General features: G+C 39.6%; 1 protein-coding gene across 1 annotated transcript in view; it reads right to left on the bottom strand.

The window, feature by feature from the left end:
* Nucleotides 1-577: 577 nt before the first annotated feature.
* Nucleotides 578-18,746, bottom strand: part of LOC126278832 (odorant receptor Or2-like) — a 61,615-nt gene continuing 43,446 nt past the window's right edge. Inside the window, exons 5-6 of the mRNA XM_049979108.1 lie at nt 10,386-10,547; nt 578-637 (exon numbers count right to left, since the gene is read on the bottom strand). Coding sequence (XP_049835065.1) covers nt 578-637; nt 10,386-10,547 — 222 coding nt within the window. The remainder of the gene's footprint in view (nt 638-10,385; nt 10,548-18,746) is intronic.

The following is an 18,746-nucleotide window of genomic DNA, read 5'->3' as shown; positions in this document are numbered from 1 at the left end:
CTTTCAGTCAGAAATCCATCCTATGATTTAATGGACTGGAGAGTAAGAGCAGATGGCGTGCACCTTGTAGAGCATATTTTGATGAACCTCATGTATCGGACTTACAACATACTAACACAGATGTCAGTTTTAGTTTATTGGGTGCTATGAATTGTAAAAATGGATAGTTACTGTGATTTATCATCAATTTATTTTCTACAAGCAAACCTCTTATACTTGAATTGCACTATGAGATATGTTGCGTACGTTACACTCAGCATTATACATGTCATCAGCTAACAGAAGTATTTGAACAAAACACATGTCATATTAGAAGGTACATCATATATAAACAGTGGTTGTCCCAGCAGTGATCCTGGAGACACCCACCAGCAAGAGTACATCGTGACCCGTTTTATTTTAACATTCATTCCTGATGTCTGTTCACATTACTTACTAATTTTCAGTACTCTCTAGTAATAAATCAGAAAGAAAATATGTTATTCTTGACAATGGAAAGTAAAACGTATGGATCATGATGAATTACATATTTAACTATAAGACAACAAAGTGTGATAAAAGAAGGAGTTGCATGCTACTAATCTTCATTCTTGAAATTCCGCAGAATGGCGACGAAAGAGTAAGACACGTTAAGGACCTGTAAAAGAAATCATCATTATGACTTTACGTTTCCGAAATACTGCTTACCTCAATGATTCAAGAAATCCTACCCTATTCAGCATGCTTGTAACATATCTTTATTTCTGTCTTATGTAAAGTTTGTTACTGGACAGCATCTTTTCTTTCAGCGGTGTAATTATTAATTAATATTACCAATTAAAATTAGTAATATTGCCATTTAAAATTTTCCGAGTACTATTTTCTAATATAAATGCTTAAACAAAACGTTATTAAGCAAAGTAAGGTAAAACTGTTTGTTTACAAGATATTCGTGCTAACATATCGTTAATGTAACGACGCGTAGCCATAAACATAACTATGAGTAGTCGGACAGATTTCGCGAAATATATGGTACACAGTTTTACTCTATACTGCTCTGCGTAATCTCCAGAGCTGATGTTAATATTACTTACATGCCAGTTACATAGTTCTTGTTAGTGAGTTTCAATGTCATTACAGAATTCTCGTACGTAACAGCTGTTGCAATTTCGTGATTTAAATATCTGTGACTTTTACCAAGGTTTCACCGACTACTCTGTTGACTAAGTATTGAGTGTTCAGTATTTTCGTGCATAAACATAAGCGGTCTTGGAGAAGATGACAGACAAGCTTTTTGTTCAGTCTCGTATTCAAGATTCTCGTTATGCTGTCAAGGAACCAAAGTATACTCACAAATAAATGAAATCCAGCTGTTCTAAGGAATCTGTTTACATACTGTTATTTATTTCGATGCCTAATTTTATGGTAAGTCACTATGAGTGTGCGTCTAGGTAAATTTCAACTCCTTACTGACGCGTGAGGTCACAACTGTATCGTAAGCTATGTACACGTATCAAGCGAGACAGTAGTCACTTAACAGGAAATTAGGCATGCAAATAACGAATAGTGTATAAATGGGCTATTAAAAAGCGGAGGAGCAATTCTGTGGGCAAACTTTAGTTATGGAAATTTGTCGTAGGGTCTTATGGGACCAAACTTCTGAGCTCGCTGACAAGACGCCCGAGACCCCGCTGTTACCCCTCGCTGCCCGAATTTTGGCTTAGTCACTAGACTGCGAGAATCTTTCAGACGTGTTTGAAAGATCAGCGAAACTTAAGTTTTTAGACATAATTCTCAAAGATTATTCACGTGTACCTAATTAATAACATATCGGACTAAAGTGGAAATGGAATATACGTGAAAGCTTGGTAAAAATACATGGATATTTAAGTCATGAAATATACTGATGTAGTACTTTTGGTGATCAAAGTTTTATGGAAGGTTCAAGAATAACAGGCATCTGTCATAGTGACGAACTTCTTTCCATTGTTGTACCTTAGCTTCTATCACTTAATTGTCAAAGACCTGTGAGAGGGTGGACAGAAAATATGTCCCTCCCCCTCCCCAGGCTGCCGGAAGACGCCTTTGGAAATGGTAGAAGGTGGAAACAAACAGGCATGCCGTCTCTGGCTTCTCAAGACGACGAAAGGTGGACTCATAACTGGCTGGACTAAGGTACCATAAATACTGCCTCTTCAGGCATACAGTGTCTATTATTACCTGCCGTCAGCTATGAGAGGCACTTCATGCCAGGTGACGATTTAAAATGGATCATCGAATTGAATCCACTACCTTCCCGTTTCCCTAGCTGATGAACTACTAGCTGCGCCTCGATCTGGTACCAGTGGAAGACTGAATGGTGCCTTCCAGCAGGGGGACTATCAACTGGCCGAGTTCAGCCAAGTGCAGTGTGCCCACAGGTTCATGGTTTAGACCTGTGTCTGAGTAGTGATCAGGCTGTCTGTGCGGGCATACTCTGCTATCACGGGCTTAACCAGCAGGTTACTGGAGCTGCCACCTACGCTCTGGTCCTATCCCTATGTGATTAAGTGCTTTCCGCTCTGAGTTGCGTGGCTACACATTGTGACTATCTTCTGTGGTGTCTGTCGTAGCAGCGTGCGGCGTGGCTGGGGAGCCGAAGCGGCGCTAAGCCGCCAGTCTGTTGACCACTGTAGAAGTCATCGCTGCTGCCGCCCTCTCACGACGGTGACACTGTGCGCTGGCTGTTACTTGAATCCGCGTGCTGAGCTGAGCATTGTTCTCAGACCGAAACCAGCCTGCGTCCTGGGCGTTCTGATCCCCGCTTGGCAGCATTCTGAGTGATGTGCAGTCCCCACTGTATCGTATCGAAAGGAACAAAACAGACGGTTTATTAGCTGATAACGGTTGGAGCTACCGATAGCTACGGCTAAACACCTACGGATTTCTGATCAGACGAAAAGCGTACCCAGTAAGAGAGCTATACGAGTAGAAAGGTAACTGAGTTTGTTTTCACGGTAGATGGTAAAAGTGTGAGGTTTCACGATAAGTGATTTCGGGTCCGCTTGCAACTTTTGATACGTGTTCTGGTTTCCGTCAAATTGATACCGAACTGGTATTTCCATTTAACGGGGCAGGCTGCCAGTTCAGTGTACTATTTTTTTCTAGGGGAGTGGGAGGGAGCAGCTGCCCTCCAATGCCCCCGGCTGGCTACGTCTTGAAGACCAAGTCACAAGATATGAGCATTCGTTTTAATTATGAAAAACGGAATGCTATGCAGGTGAAAGGATATCAATGATAAGGTTAGCTCTTTACATTGGTATCCTCAGTGACAGAGATGAAGAATTACACGATCTGTTGAATGAATTGAACATCAGATGTATTGAGAGTAAATCGAAGAAAGGTGAAAGTTATGAGAATCAGCCGGAATGAGAACAACGATAAACTTAACATCAGGTCTGATGGTCACAAACTAGGTGAAGTTACGGAATTCTACCAAGGATATAACTGAGTCAGATGTCAAAACGCTTCCTAGACTCGTAATCTTTGCGACATAATTGGAAACGGACATTAATCTCTGTTTTCCGAACTCAAAGGTGTGATCAAATTTGTAGCTTTTAGAAGGAAGAATTTTGTTGAGATTGTTAATGCATCGAAAACGTGGATAAGGATTTCTGGAAAGGGATTCGATCCTTGGTGTTCTGTAATAATATTCCTACGCCTTTCCCACAGTCAAATGATTTGAGAATCTAAAAAGGTGGCAAAATTTTGGGATCAGAAAATTTTTCTACTCTGTTCGTTGAGCTTACAGAGCCTTTTAGAACGGATTTCGCGTCCGTGAGAAGGTAAAAGGAAGTAGATGATGCTTGTAAACTTACAGGCCCCAGAACAACAATCGAAACATGCGAAAGCCTCTCCCCTGGTAGCTGTTCACTACAGGACCAAAGAGATGTGCTGCCTGTAATCTTGCTTCAAAATGGCCTTATGCACTATGGAACAAAACTTCTGAGGTCATCAGTCGCCTGGAACTTAGAACTACTTAAAACTAACTAACATAAGGACATCACACACATCCATGCCCGAGGCAGGATTCGAACCTGCGACCGTATATTGTCGTCTGTTAGGCCATTTCAAGAAGCTGCTTCTCAGTCCGACTACTTTTAGAATTTTTTAGTTTAATGAGTCTATAAACATACCTTTCGTAGTCTGCTGTAATGAATAGCACCTCTCTATACATTTAGATAATAACAAGTTAATACCTACAGTAAAATGAAATAAACCGAAAATATCCGAATTTAAGATTACCATTGAACATACTGAGGGCGTCACATAGTGTACGTATGTAAGGGTAGTACCACTAAGAAGCGATATGAAACTAGACTATCACGTAGCATGAGCACTGAGGAACGATGACATAGAAAACAGTCTGGAAGCACCTGTTCCACAGTTAGACTTAATTTTTTATTTACTTGTTGCGTGATCACAAACCCATTCTCAATTAATAGCACATAAAGTAATATACGAAATTTGACTTCCTACATATTGAGGGAAACTTTTGTAAAATACTTTATAACGGCGCTACACTGCTATTAATTTGCGTAAAATCTAATAGAACATTTATGCCTTCAAACCATGAAATGTAGTTCACGTTACAAACAGCTACATAATCTGCTAAGAAAATGGCTGTAATTCGTTATGGGGATAAAACAGGTTTCTTGTTCAAGACGGCAGTCAGACTTTCAAGAAGAACTAATGAATATAATTCACATAGTCTAATAAAGTACATGAATCCATAGCATACTGAAAACAAAACTTTATTGTGACCAATTCTGTAATATTATGTCATTCTCTGGAGTTCTTGCCAAACACTGCCGACGGGAGAGCACGAACGAATCCAGAGCCGCACAACTAGTATCGTAGCAGTTGGGTGTATCCCATCCGCAAGTGTGATAAAGATGATTGAGGGCAACAGAGTTCTCGGTGAATCCTGTTGGGAAAATTTAGTGTCCCTCTATTCGAAGACTCTATTCGAAAGATATTGGGCGACCATCACGCTGCTGCCATCTTATATCATACAAAGGGACCGAGAGAATGTGATAAGGGAGACTAGGACAGGAGCGCCAAGACACTACTTCCCTTTCCTCAGTACGCCATCCATCACTGCCCACAGTGAATTAGTGCCGTATGTATTGTTGCAGCATTTCGACGCCTATCAGTGGCCTACTGAGAGACAGTGTTAAGTTTTCCTGTTACTGGTAGTATGGATACCAACCCTTTGATCTACTTTGTAATGCAAGAAATGATGATGTCACGAAGCCCAATACGTCCCCCAAACTCTCTCGTCTCTATTCTACCTATCTACCCTCTCTTCAGCGTAGTATTAAACTGAGGCAACCAATCAGAACGTTGCTTTGTAAATACGCAAGTTTCTGGCACTAAATTAAAAAACTGAATAGGCATCAAAGTCAAAAATATCCGCGTAAAATAGCATCAAATTCTATGGTATTGACTTCTGAATTAGAATCACATACACAAACACCGGTTTACACACACACACACACACACACACACACACACACACACACACAAACAAGCAAACAAACACTTCTATGTTTTGGCTATACTACTAAATTTAAGCAGTCAAATATTCGAACTGTGTAAAAATGGCGTATGCAGTAGTTCTGGAGAAAATTATGAAAAACTCCCTTGAATTAGCTTCAGATTCAACAATATCAAAGAGATGTCAGCTGCTTCATCAGAAAACTGTACTGTATAACTGGGGATGCCAGTCGCTGCTGATGAAACACAATTTTAATATCCAGGACTGAATCCCCGCAGTAGTGGACGTCCCAAATAACTGACTCTTCCAGCAGCGAACAATCGTAGCTGGTGACATCTCTATTGGCTGTCACCGTAGCTGACGCCCACAGAAGCTGCACAATGTCGGCTTATGGTAGTACTTTCGCTAAGAATACTATCGACAAGTCTCAATTTGCTGACTAAACGCTCTTAATTGTTGTTTCAACTCGCTTAGTCGACATCGTGATTCGACTTACTCATGTTATTGCTTGCGTAATGATGCTCACTCCAGTAGCTAGATAGAGTGAAAACAGTATAAGATCCGGTAACTGACACCCAATAAAATCCAGTAGCTGACTCCTACTGTCAGATGCTGATGCATATTTGTGTGGAACTGTAAATTATCACAGCCTAGTTTGCTTAACATGTTATTCTCCTTCAGTTTGCAAACTATAATTCCACACAACGAAATAAAACGGATAAGGTTTTCAAGTACGGAGTTGCTTCAAGCTTTGATTGCTGCAAACAAATTGGATGCCTATAGTAAGTGCTGGTGAACTGTATAAAGTTATCATATCAATTCACACGTACGAAAGTTTGGAAAACGTCCACTTCAAAGAAAGATTGATTGCTTCTGCGTGGTGAGTGAAGAACGTGAAGTTTGATTATTTAAGCAGATCTTGGAGAGTTAAGTGATTTGATTTACTGCTCACAGAAGTCAGCTGACAAAAGATGTTGACAAACTAGTTGCTGTTCTGAAAATTAATACTCCATCCAAAGGTGGAAAAAATAGCAAGAACTGTATAGGATTATTTTTGTTATGCGATCGAGACATTGCAAGAACAATTCCTGATGCAATCACTACACCAATAAGCAGAAACACTGAAGGAAGTCTAAGGAAGTAGCGTGTGTCACATGTAGTGCGAGAGAGGACTAATGACAAGAAGAAAAATGCACAGAAGGAGAAAGAGGGCAATGTATTTGTAAAGGCACAAGAGGAAGATACTGGAGGAAGACAAGGATAAGAGCATGGTTACGTTGAGGAACACGATGATGATGATGATGATTATGGTTATGAAGAAGAAGATGATTGTCATGACTGAAACTTGATCTCCATCGATTTTCTAGGAGATTATCTGCACTGAAATAACCTAAATAGATTGATAGATTGTGTAGATTACGTGGTAGCTGCAAAAGCAGTAAGCAATAATTCACTTGATGATAAAAATGTAACTATTTAATAGGAATTTCAGGAAACATCGACTATTGCTTGAAGTTGCTGCTGAAAATATGGAAGTTAATTTGCAGATTAGAAGGTTAGGTCTTACTTAGAGTAATTGAGCACTTCGATTAATAATAATCAACTTACCCCATTGAGCTGGATCTTTGTTGAGTTGGCAATTGAACCACGATTGACTAATATGATAATACATGGAGTCAAACATATTTAGAAAGATGATATTCAGGACATAAAATCCAGTCTGAGGCGTGCAATCATTTTTCTGTTGATAATTAGCAACCACTGCTGTACAATCGCAATAAAGTCATGAGATGTTCAATAGACTCTTTTATTAGAATTTGTTATGCGTCTCGGGATTACACCCATCTTCAGACGTCACAAACTTCAACTCCTTGCTAACCAACCAGGAGTATAGCCTTGATAACTCAAAGAAAGTGTCGAATAACATATATGATATATTAATATTTCAGAAACTCCACGTTCGCAAAGGTTTTCATTGACATATGAAATATCAACAAAAGGCATTTACTAACTATAGGCTTTCAAACCATATTGCTATGCCAAATATGTTCCAAGCGAGGAAAGAAGATTGGATGAATGGTGAGCTAGCTGAAACTACTATTTACGAGCATAAGACTTCAATGCATAAAACTGTATACATCGTTAATTCTCATGAACTAGTGCACTTTCAGCTGTAAGTTAGATGAGCAGCAGTCTTCGTTTCTTTTGCCACCAGTTTTGTGTATTTCACTGAATTTATTGTGTACTATGAAGATCAAATAATTCTTGTCAGCTGATCTATTTCAGTAAAGTCAGTGAATGAGCTGTGTGTAATTTAATAAGTGATAAGGAAAATGTAGATGTTAAAACACTTGATGTGAGGGTGCATTGTACCTGCAAAGTGTTATATAAGCTGTGGAAAGTAGAACTGTAAAAGTTGACGTAATCACTGTATTTTTGTGTTACCGACGTATTTGTGCAGAAATTTTTTACGTGTAAACAACATTGTATTATTCCACAAGCATCATAGATCGCTATGGTTGTGAATAACAATTAATCTGAGGGTGTGTATGGCTTAAACCAGACTTCGAAGATTGATGGTTTGCAAGGGCTGCTATCTGTTGATGACAACATTTAACAAGAGTTAAAGTTGATTTTATTTTGCTTTTATTAGTTTTACGGAATGGTGTTTAAGTAAAACTCATCACCAACAATTATATATTTGTAATTGATTAACTACATTTCATGAGTGAATGTTGGTTTTTAACCATTCGTAGACTATGTTTTATTCTCTTCCTGAAATTCGATAGAAATTGTACTGCAAGATACTGTTGTCACTACAATGTTTGGCTAACACTGAAAGTGAGAAACTAACAGCATAGCATCCTCGTTTCTTACCCATACGAAAGTGTGTTACTACTATAGTGGAATTTTTGGCATTATCAGTGGAATATTGCCAACTTCTTGTATTACAAGTAACAGTTAATATCATAAAATAATATTTGTCTTATGCTTGTTTCTTACATATACGAATGTGTATTACTGCTATTGATATGCTATTCCATCGAAGTGTGAGTTTGTTTGCATTATGTTACAGCATACGACAAAAAATTTTAGTCTACGAGATGCAGTGAACACCCTAGCATGGGATCAATATATTGCCTAGCTGGCTTTGGTATATATTGTATAGACGAGAGTTTAACGTGAGAATAACTCGTCAACAAGTACAATTGAAGGTATATGTTAGATCAGCAATAGCACCTATGTCTGCTACGAAATACGGCAGCAAGCCGAGTGTCAAATTCATAGGGGGTTGCTGAGGCAAGACTAGTCGGAACAAGCAAAATGCCCAGACAACGAGTTCAGTCTTGCGAATGGCTGCCTGACTGCCTTGTGACACTTGACATGTATCATAGAAAAGTTTACGTATGGAAAATAATTAATTGAAGGCTTCGCGCCACCTTACGCCCTGTATGGTACACAAATAAAATTTTATATGTATGCAAGGTCTGCTTTACGTAATTTTTAGATGAATGCTTTTGGATATGGCACAAGACTTCAGAGAATTTCGGTACATCTGAAAATTCTGTGAAGTGCTTTACGTACTCACATTGAATATCATAATAAAATGTACTTGAACAAAATTTCAAACAGCTGTTATTTGATGATTTATTCACACGACCGGTTTTTCTGCGTTTCAGTGTCATGTAGATTTGTACACGGAGACACGCTTAACATTCGTTGTCACACAATCCAACCCCAAGAAGAGTGGAAGTATTCAACAAAAAATAATCAGCAGAGCATTGGGCTAAAAAGGTCTGGTGATCTAAATGTATATGTGCTTGATTACTCTGCAATTTACAATTAAGTACCTACAGAGGGATGGGAAACAAAACAATCTCCTGTTAAGTGACGATGATGCTTCATGCCAGAGAAATTAGTCATACAATAAATTAATCAACTGACGGCTATTTGAGCCTTGACTCAAGTTTAGTTTACCACTTTGGAGGCTGCAAGTTCCACCCTTTACACAATATTTGGATAAATTACACGAAAAAAAACCAATATTCAGATACTTTTGAATACCCTTCAAAAAACTTTGCAATACTCATAAGTACACAGCTTACTTAACTGTTTGTAAAAATACTTTGTGTTTGTGTTTGTGTGTGTGTGTATGTGTGTGTGTGTGGGGGGGGGGGGGGTGGGTTGGTGGGTGGGTGGGTGTGGGTGCATTTTGGCGATAAATATCTTTTAACACGGCGCTAATTTAAGACTGTTGAACTGATGGGTACGCAGACAACGCATAACTCAGAATTTAGTTCCTCAACCTTGCACAATTTCACAGCTACATTCTGACTTGATGCGTTTTTAAACTAGGTTGTAAGGTGAGTGGAGGGGATGGGACAGGGTGATGAGAGGAGGACAGGTGTAGGTGAGGTCTTGGGTATTGCGACGCCACCATTCTTTGCGTTGCATAGTGCATCAAGAGGTAGGTTTTAACGTTGATGTTATTGTTTCTATTTTAGAAACATGTTTGGAGTGGCTCCCAGACAACTTCTATAATCTCATAGTTTGTAGTGTGGCTTTCAGTGGTATCAATTAAACACGTTTTGTTTGTGAAGAAAGAAATAAGTTATAGTTTTAAGTCCGCCAAATATCATAGGATCAGACAGTGATAAGGATATGGACGTTGAGAAATGTGTAGGAATGGTTATTGTTTGTATAAATTCTCTCTTACGCATTCTGTACCATGCTGTGGCTACTGCACTTTGCTAGAAGGGAGGCAGACTTGCAAGACATTGTTGCAGCATACAGCTGATTCGTGCCACCTCGTAGTGAGACTGTGGAATTATGGTCCATCGAATATGCAAAAAATTTATAAACTCACCGCGACAAAAGACTCCCTGGAGAGGGGAAAGAATCCACCAGCGGTGATGCACAAGGGTCTCTGTGCACGTTGCATGAGCAGCACGAGCGACCGTTTGATGGACACGGGGCTATCCTGCAGTGACGTCGCTGCGTCGTAGGCCGCTAGAGCCACGTTTTCGCTCTGAAAAAGCCATCCGAACTCTCAGAATTGTCTTTCTCCCTACGGATCACGATTTCATTCGAAACAGTTTCACACATAGTAATATAAACGACAGTGCCTTGGGAAGAAATTATGTGGTAAGTTTAATGTGTCCATCTATGGATAAAAGGATCAGATAATATGAAACGATCTGTTTCATACTGTTAGAATCACTTTTATAAATACAATTTCGAAGAAAAGTTAGATCACCTTGAAAGACGACATCGAATTTAATGCGAATCCGGCACATGGCACCTAGATTATTGTCAACGTGCTGATAACGGTTTCGTCGTCGACCGCCAACAGATAGCTTAGTGGCATATCTATCAGAGCGCCATCTGCATTATAGTGCTACAGCGATGAAAAACAATATTACGACGACGTCAAACCTTATTTTCATGTTATAAAGAAGAATTGACGATATTAAAAATGTAATTATAATTTTATTATTTTAATTTTTGTGCTCAGTGAATCAAAGACTTTTTACATCACGGAATAAACTAGTATTGTTTGTAGTACGAAACTATGTATGATTGTTAAGTGAGAACTGATTCTATGTAAGACATTTTGTCTGGGCGGATTTGGTTCTCGTGCTGGTAGGTACAGAAAGAAAAATTTCTTAATCTATGTATGTAATGTGAATGTATAAAGGCTATAGAAAGGAGAGAGAGAGATAATCCTTGCAGTCAATCACCATATTGTGTAAGAAAAGGTAAATACAAGTTATTCAAAACAAATATCTCTAAAGTGTATCGTCTTGTGATTTTTAAAGACCGAAAATAGCGGTGTTTAATCTAAACCTGTCCTGAATAACAGCGAAGAACATTTATGTCATCATATATTTTCTTCGTTTGACCACGGTTGTGGGTCGCATCTAACTTTTTGTTACGCGATGTGTTAGGAATATTTTCATTGTACGCGTAAGAGTGCACACATCTTTAATCGAACCTCCATTTTCGGAAACGATAACTCTTAATCAGTACAATTTCGCGAATACCGTCTAATTCGCAACCGTGATCACAAAAGTGTTTCCTGGACCTGATGTTTATAAATGTGTAGACTTGAGAGCGAACAGCACTGCAACTTCAATGACTCGCAACAATTGAATGAAAACAAAACAGGGACTGAACAAATTTAAGTTTTAGCACCGTCAGCGTTACGAAATCTGAACGACAGGAAGAGAATTATTAAATTTTAAATATTAAATCATAGCAAGAATTTAAAGCATTCTTTGCATTAGTACTTGAGTATGAGATACCATCATATCTATTTAAAAGACAGTGCGTAAATAGAATTGCCACCTTTTATAATTATTATTATAGCAATTCATCGTGTACTATTTAACAGGAAATGCTCTGTGTCAGAAGACTCAGTGCGATGCAAACGTGTGAAGCAAGCAAGCAACCCTTGCCACACAGACGCGTTAGTGCTTCCTACTGCTATGTACCGAGTTTTGAAGGGGTGAAATGGTTGCTTTCGGATTGGTGACATGGTTCTTTCGGAGCAATGCCACACACATTGGACGTGCTGCATAAGTAGTGCAACTACACTGGTTTCAGTGGTCACGTGAACTTTGTCACATCCATAGACGAGTTTCTGGACGTCCTGGGAGCACAAACGTCCACCAGGATCGTGGTATTGTAAGGGCAGCAGTGGCTGATCGTATAGAAATCACAGAACTGTATGAGGACTCGTGAGCCCAGACATGTCAACACGAACTATTGCAAACTGGTTATCAACAGTGGTACTACGGGCACGCACCTTTCTAGCCCATTTTCCACTCACACCACATCATCGACATTAACGTTAGAGACTTCCTTGGAAGATGCAATGGAGCTCCGTGGGCGTTTTCGCATACGAGTACTCCTGGTCTGCGCAGTCTCGTAGAGCGTAATCGTCCAAGTCGCAGGCCCAGTCCTGTGGCTTATGGTCTTAGGTGCGATAAGCTATCTCGTTCACCTTTTGACGTTTCTGGATTTGACGCTAACCAGCCCTCGGTGTTTCCAGGATGCTGAAATTCAAAGTGATCTGCAACATACGCTGCAATTTCCCTAGCCAGCACAATCTCCGGACTAGCATCCAGCCGAGCACATATGGGATAGATGGGCGAGACGTGACTCGTGCGGCTCATCAACTAACTCTTACCGAACTACGGGAAGAGATCGAGCTGGCATGACAGTATTCGCCATCTGTACGATCGACTGGATGCCTTCTTTGACACCTGTGGAGCCTACACAACATACTAATACGGATGTTTCAGTATGGGTCGATAACACATTCCTCAGAACGTTCTTGATCTGTAAAAGTAATCATTTCATGTACTCCATATGCACTGTTCGAACAATAAATCTTGAGTGAACTGGAAACTTCTAAAAGAATATACTAACTGCTTTCCGGCAGTGTATAATATTTCACTAACCACTATACTCAGTAGTACAAGGGTACTATTTAAAATCACACAACTGAGCCATCTGTCCATGGATACAATGGAAACAATTCTGTACAAGTTATGCTTCTCAGGCTTGTTGGTCTAATGGGCTATGTCTCCAGTCCTATTTGATGCATGGATTTTGCAAGATGTCTTTCAGTTCGCACTAGTGCTTCCAAAAGAAATATTCACTCTCATTTGACATGTAATGACTTGATTAATCTAGAGTTTTTTGCTATATTAAGGCTTGGACTACATCTTTGTGTGTATGCCAGGCTTCTATCGTTCAGCTTAGTCGCCTGAATATGTGTCAACACATCAATCGACTAATTTGGAAATGAAGAGAAGAGATGGTGGCAGTCTAACATCTTAATTATGCACTGAGGTATGTTCAAGTATCCAAGCAGTAGAACTATAGCATGTGAACTTCAGAAACTACGGCTCTGTAGTTCAGTTACGACATAAAACTGCAAGATGCCAAGGAAGAAGCATCAACAAAACATAACTGTAGACACTGCAATGAAATAATTTGTAGTAACTGTTCGGGCTTTCCCGGTGAGATCTTCAATACGGCAGTCTCAGGTAGCACCTGAAGAAGGCAACGAGTTACGTGGCCGAAATATTCTGCCAGAGCGACACAAAAATCCGGCAGTAGACCCGATTATTCCACATGTCAAATAATTTGTACATTCGTTGACTGGCATAGTTTGACAACGAAATAGAATATTGATTCGTGTGGTCAAAAGTTACTCAGTGAATTATTCATAGTAATTAAAAGTGTATGCGCATTAGGTACACATAAACTTTGTATGCATACCGCATCATTAAAGCATTTCCATCAGTGACAATAACAGTAGCAATAAATTGCTAATTGAGTAAAATAGATGTTAGTTATAATTTTTTGCATGTAAATAAGTAGTAAAATTCACAAACGCAACACATGAAAGGAAATATTATTTTTACTATCCAATACTAAACTCAACTTAGATTAAACAAAGAGTAAACATAATAGTTGAGGGTATAAAATAATTCATATGTACCCAGTGAAAACAGCTTTTTGGCAGATAATACCTTATTGCCTTATGTGTAAGCAAAATACATTTTATTTTAATAGATCTTTCCAGAGATTTCAGTGTTGTGCTCTGGAAGTTCTACAAACCTATGTAGACACTAAAAAGCTTACTTCAGTCAATGCTCACTTACATAAGGTAGTGGCGTTATTGGATTTGACAGACTAATATTATTTTATGAATAGCAAATAACAATGTCTTGAGCAATGTTGTATGAAAGCAAAATAGAAGATCATGCTGAGACTTCTACTAGAGGACTTTATGATCAATCTCTCTGTTGTGTCCTATCATGCTTTAATATAGCCAATAGACACGAAATTTTTATGGGCTGCTAATAATCATTAGAATACTGAATAAATATACTAAGAATTGACTTTATAGTGGAAAATAATGATAGATCTGATGCCGCTTGCCACGGTTTCCTCTCCTGTGCCAGCCTCTTCATCTCAGAATAACACTTTGAACCTATTTAGTCAATTATCTGCTGGGTCTATTCTTATCAGTGTTTCCTTTCACAGTTTTTACTCCCTAAAGTTGCCTCTAAGATTGTGGAAGTTATTCAGCGTTGTCTTAACGGAATGATATCCTACCATCCTGCCCCTTCTCCTTGTTAGTGTTTTCCGTATATTCGTTTGCCCACAGATTCTCCGGATTACCTCCTCATTACTCAGCTTATCAGTCTACGTTATTCTGAAGATTTTTCTGTAGAGACACATCTCACAAGCTTCGAATTTCTTCTTTTCCGGTTTTTCCACGGTTCATCTTCACTACCATACGACAGTCCAAGAAATTTCTTCATCATATTAACGGCCTATGTTTCTTACTAGTAACTTCTCTTGGCCAGAAATGCTATTTTTGTCAGTGCTTGTCTGTTTTTTACATCCCCTTGGTCCATCTTTCATAGCTTTTTCGCCGAATAGTTAGCAGAATTTCGTAACTTCAACTAAAATCGTGATCGCAAGTCCTGAGGCTAAGCTTCTCCCTGTTCTCATTTCTCCTACTTCTCATTAATTTCGATTTTCTTCGTTTTGCTCTCAGCCCATATTCCGTACTCATTAGAGTGTTCATTTCTTTCAGCAGTTCCTGCGATTCTCCTTCACATACACTGAGCATACAAATATCATCAGTGATTCCATACACTGTCACCTTGAAATATAATTCCATTCTTTAACTTTCAAATTATTTGCGTCACTGCTTCTTCGATGTCTTTGAAGATGCGAAAGTCTACATCTCCGTCGTACGCCCTCTCTATACCGAGTACTTTGTTCTATGTCTGTCATTCTTATTGTTCCCCCTTGACTCTTGTACATATTGTTTATTGCCCATATAGTCACTTTAAATCCTACTTATCTCTGAATTTGAAACACGTTGCACCATTGGACACTGTTGAACTCGCTTTCCAGGTAGTGAAAATTTGTAAACGTTGCCGAATTATCCGATAATTCGTATCCCCCACAACCATAGAGGCTTTCAATATACTTTTTCCTCCTAAACTCTCTCCTTTGCATTCAACAGTGGAAATTCCCACGGACTCTTAATTTTACCACCCTTATTTTTAATTTCACCGTATGTTATTTTGCCTTTTCTGTGTCCTGAGTCAGTCCATCATACAAATTTCATTTTTTATTTCTTGAGACTTTTCATACAGCCCTGTGGTTCATGGTGTGGGTTCCTGTAGTCATGTCCTAGTTCATGAACCATGGGCCACATATGTGGCCAACTAAGTGGACCCGACAGTCGGGATACCAGTTACTTTGGAATAAGGCTGGGCATCTCGGACATATTCTGAGTCGTGGTCACCTTTGTGCTCATACGAGAAAGACTACCAATTCCAACGTTTAGTCCCTCAATCGTTAGGGCTAAAACTCAATGGGACTTGGGGAAAGTAAGGCTAGCAACCTGCTTCCCCGATACTTTAAATATGATGCTGGCAACAATCAGAGCAAAATGCCTCGGACCTTTGGAGGTGACGGAGACCCACCTCTAACTGACAAACCAGGGACTCCTAAGATACGACTTGACAAACAAATGGTAATTAGATGGGGAGCTATTAATATCAATGGGGGCTACTCTGGGAAGAAGGTAGAGCTGGCAGAGGCTGCAAGTAAGATGGGGCTGGACGTTTTAACTGTTAGTGACATTCAGGTAAGAGGTGAGAAAGAAGTGGAAGTGGGAGAATACAAGGTATGCCTGTCAGGAGTAAAAGCAGGAACAGCACAATGGGGTGTAGGGCCTTACATCAGGAAAGAAATGGAACCCAGCGTAGCTGCAGTAAGGTATGTAAACGAACGACTGATGTGGATAGATCTGACAGTGTCTAGCAAGAAACTTGAGATTGTGTCAGTATATTCGCATTGTGAAGGGACAGATCAAGATAAGATGGATAGTTTTTATGAGGCACTCAGTGATGTAATTGTTAGAGTAAAGGACAAGCACAGTGTTTAATGCCAGGATTGGAAATTGAACAGAAGGATATGAAAAGGTTATGGGTAAATTTGGAGAGGATATGGAGGCCAACAGGAACGGAAAACAACTCTTGGATTTCTGTGCCAGTATGGGCTTAGTAATCACAAACTCCTTTTTTGAATATAAGAACATTCACCGGTACCGTAGGGAAGGCAGGGGAACCAGATCAAGACTTCAGGAAGGCTGTGAGGGCCACATGTGTATTCAGGGGATTCTTTGATGACACTGATCATTATTTAATCTGCAGTGAAATTGGGATTGTGAGGCTGAAAGTGCAGGAGGTCACATCCATATGTAGGAGGGTAAGAGTGGAGAAACTTCAGGATGAGGAAATCAGGCAAAAGTACATAGCAGAGATCTCAGAAAGGTACCAGTTAGTTGAATGTAGTCAATTACAGTCATTGGAAAATGAATGGACAACGTCCAGGGACACAGTACAAGAAGTGGCTAAAGAATGTCTTGGAACAGTACCGTGTAAAAGTAGGATGAAGCAAACGGCTTGGTGGGATGACACAGTCAAGGCAGCCTGTAAAAGGAAAAAGAAGGCGTATCAAAAATGCCTACATACTAGAACTCAGGCGGACAGAGAAAGTTATGTTGAAGAAAGAAACAAATACAAACAGATAATTGCAGAATCCAAGAAGAAATCTTGGGAAGACTTTGGAAACAGGTTGGAGACTTTGGGTCAAGCTGCTGGAAAACCGTTCTAGAGTGTAATTAGCAGTCTTCGAAATGGAGGTAAGAAGGAAATGACAAGTATTTTGGACAGGTCAGGAAAACAGATGGTGAATCCTGTGGATTCCTTGGCCAGATGGAGGGAATATTTTGAAGTCTTGCTCAATGTAGGTGAAAATACGATCAGCAATGTTTCAGATTTCGAGGTAAAATGGGATAGGAATGATGATGGAAATAGGATCACGTTTGAAGAAGTGGAGAAAATGGTCAATAGACTGCAGTGCAATAAAGCAGCTGGGGTGATAGAAATTAAGTCGGAACTCATCAAATACAGTGGAATGTCAGGTCTTAAATGGCTACACAGGATAATTGAAATGGTCTGGTAGTCGGGACAAGTTCCATCAGACTGGAAAAAACCAGTAATTACACCAATCTTTAAACATGGAAACAGAAAAGATTGTAACAACTAGAGAAGGTATCACTTTGATCAGCGTTGTGGGTAAAATGTTCTCAGGTATTGTTGAAAGGAAAGTGTGAGTATTGGTTGAGGAACAATTGGATGGAAATCAGTGTGGGTTTAGGCCTCTTAGAGATTGTCAGGACCAGATCTTTAGCTTACAGCAAATAATGGAGAAGTGTTATGAGTGGAACAGAGATTTATAGATCTAGAAAAGGCATATGGCCAGGTTCCTAGGAGGAAGTTATTGTCTGTTCTACGAGTTTATGGAATAGGAGGCAAACTTTTGCAAGCAATTAAAGGTCTTTACATGGATTGTCAGGCAGCAGTTAGAGTTGACAGTAAATTGAGTTTAAAGTTCAGAGTAGTTTCAGGGGTATGACAAGGTTGCAACCTGTCTCCACTGTTGTTCATATTATTTATGGATCATATGTTGAAAACAATAGACTGGCTGAGTGAGATTAAGATGGCAACATAGTGAAAGAACTGGAAGCGAGGTGTAGCAAAGCTTATGCAGTGAGCGCTCAGCTACGATGTACTCTCTTCTGCAAGAGGGAAGTCAGTACCAAGATTAAGTTATCTGTGCACCGTTGAATCTTTCCACCAACTTTGTTGTATGGGAGCGAAAGCTGGGTAGATTCAGGTTACCTTATCAACAAGGTTGAGGTTATGGATATTAAAGTAGCCGGGATGATTGCAGGTACTAGTAGATGGGAAAAATGGCAGAAGAGTGTGCAGAATGAGGAAATCAAAGAAAAACTGGGAATGAACCCAATAGATGTAGCAGTCAGGGCGAACAGGCTTAGATGGTGGGGTCATGTTACATGCATGGGAGAAGCAAGGTTACCCAAGAGACTCATGGGTTCAGCAGTAGAGGGTAGAAGGACTCTGGGCAGACCAAGGAGAAGGTACCTGGATTCGGTTAAGAATGATTTTGAAGTAATAGGTTTAACATCAGAAGAGGCACCAATGTTAACAGTGAATAGAGGATCATGGAGGAATTTTATAAGTGGGCTATGCTCCAGACTGAACGCTGAAAGGCATAATCAGTCTTAAATGATGATGACGAAGATAATTAAGATGAT

This window comes from Schistocerca gregaria, chromosome 6, assembly GCF_023897955.1.
Source record: "Schistocerca gregaria isolate iqSchGreg1 chromosome 6, iqSchGreg1.2, whole genome shotgun sequence".
Classification (NCBI taxonomy): Eukaryota; Metazoa; Arthropoda; class Insecta; order Orthoptera; family Acrididae; genus Schistocerca; species Schistocerca gregaria.
This window is presented reverse-complemented; position numbering and strand designations above follow the sequence as displayed.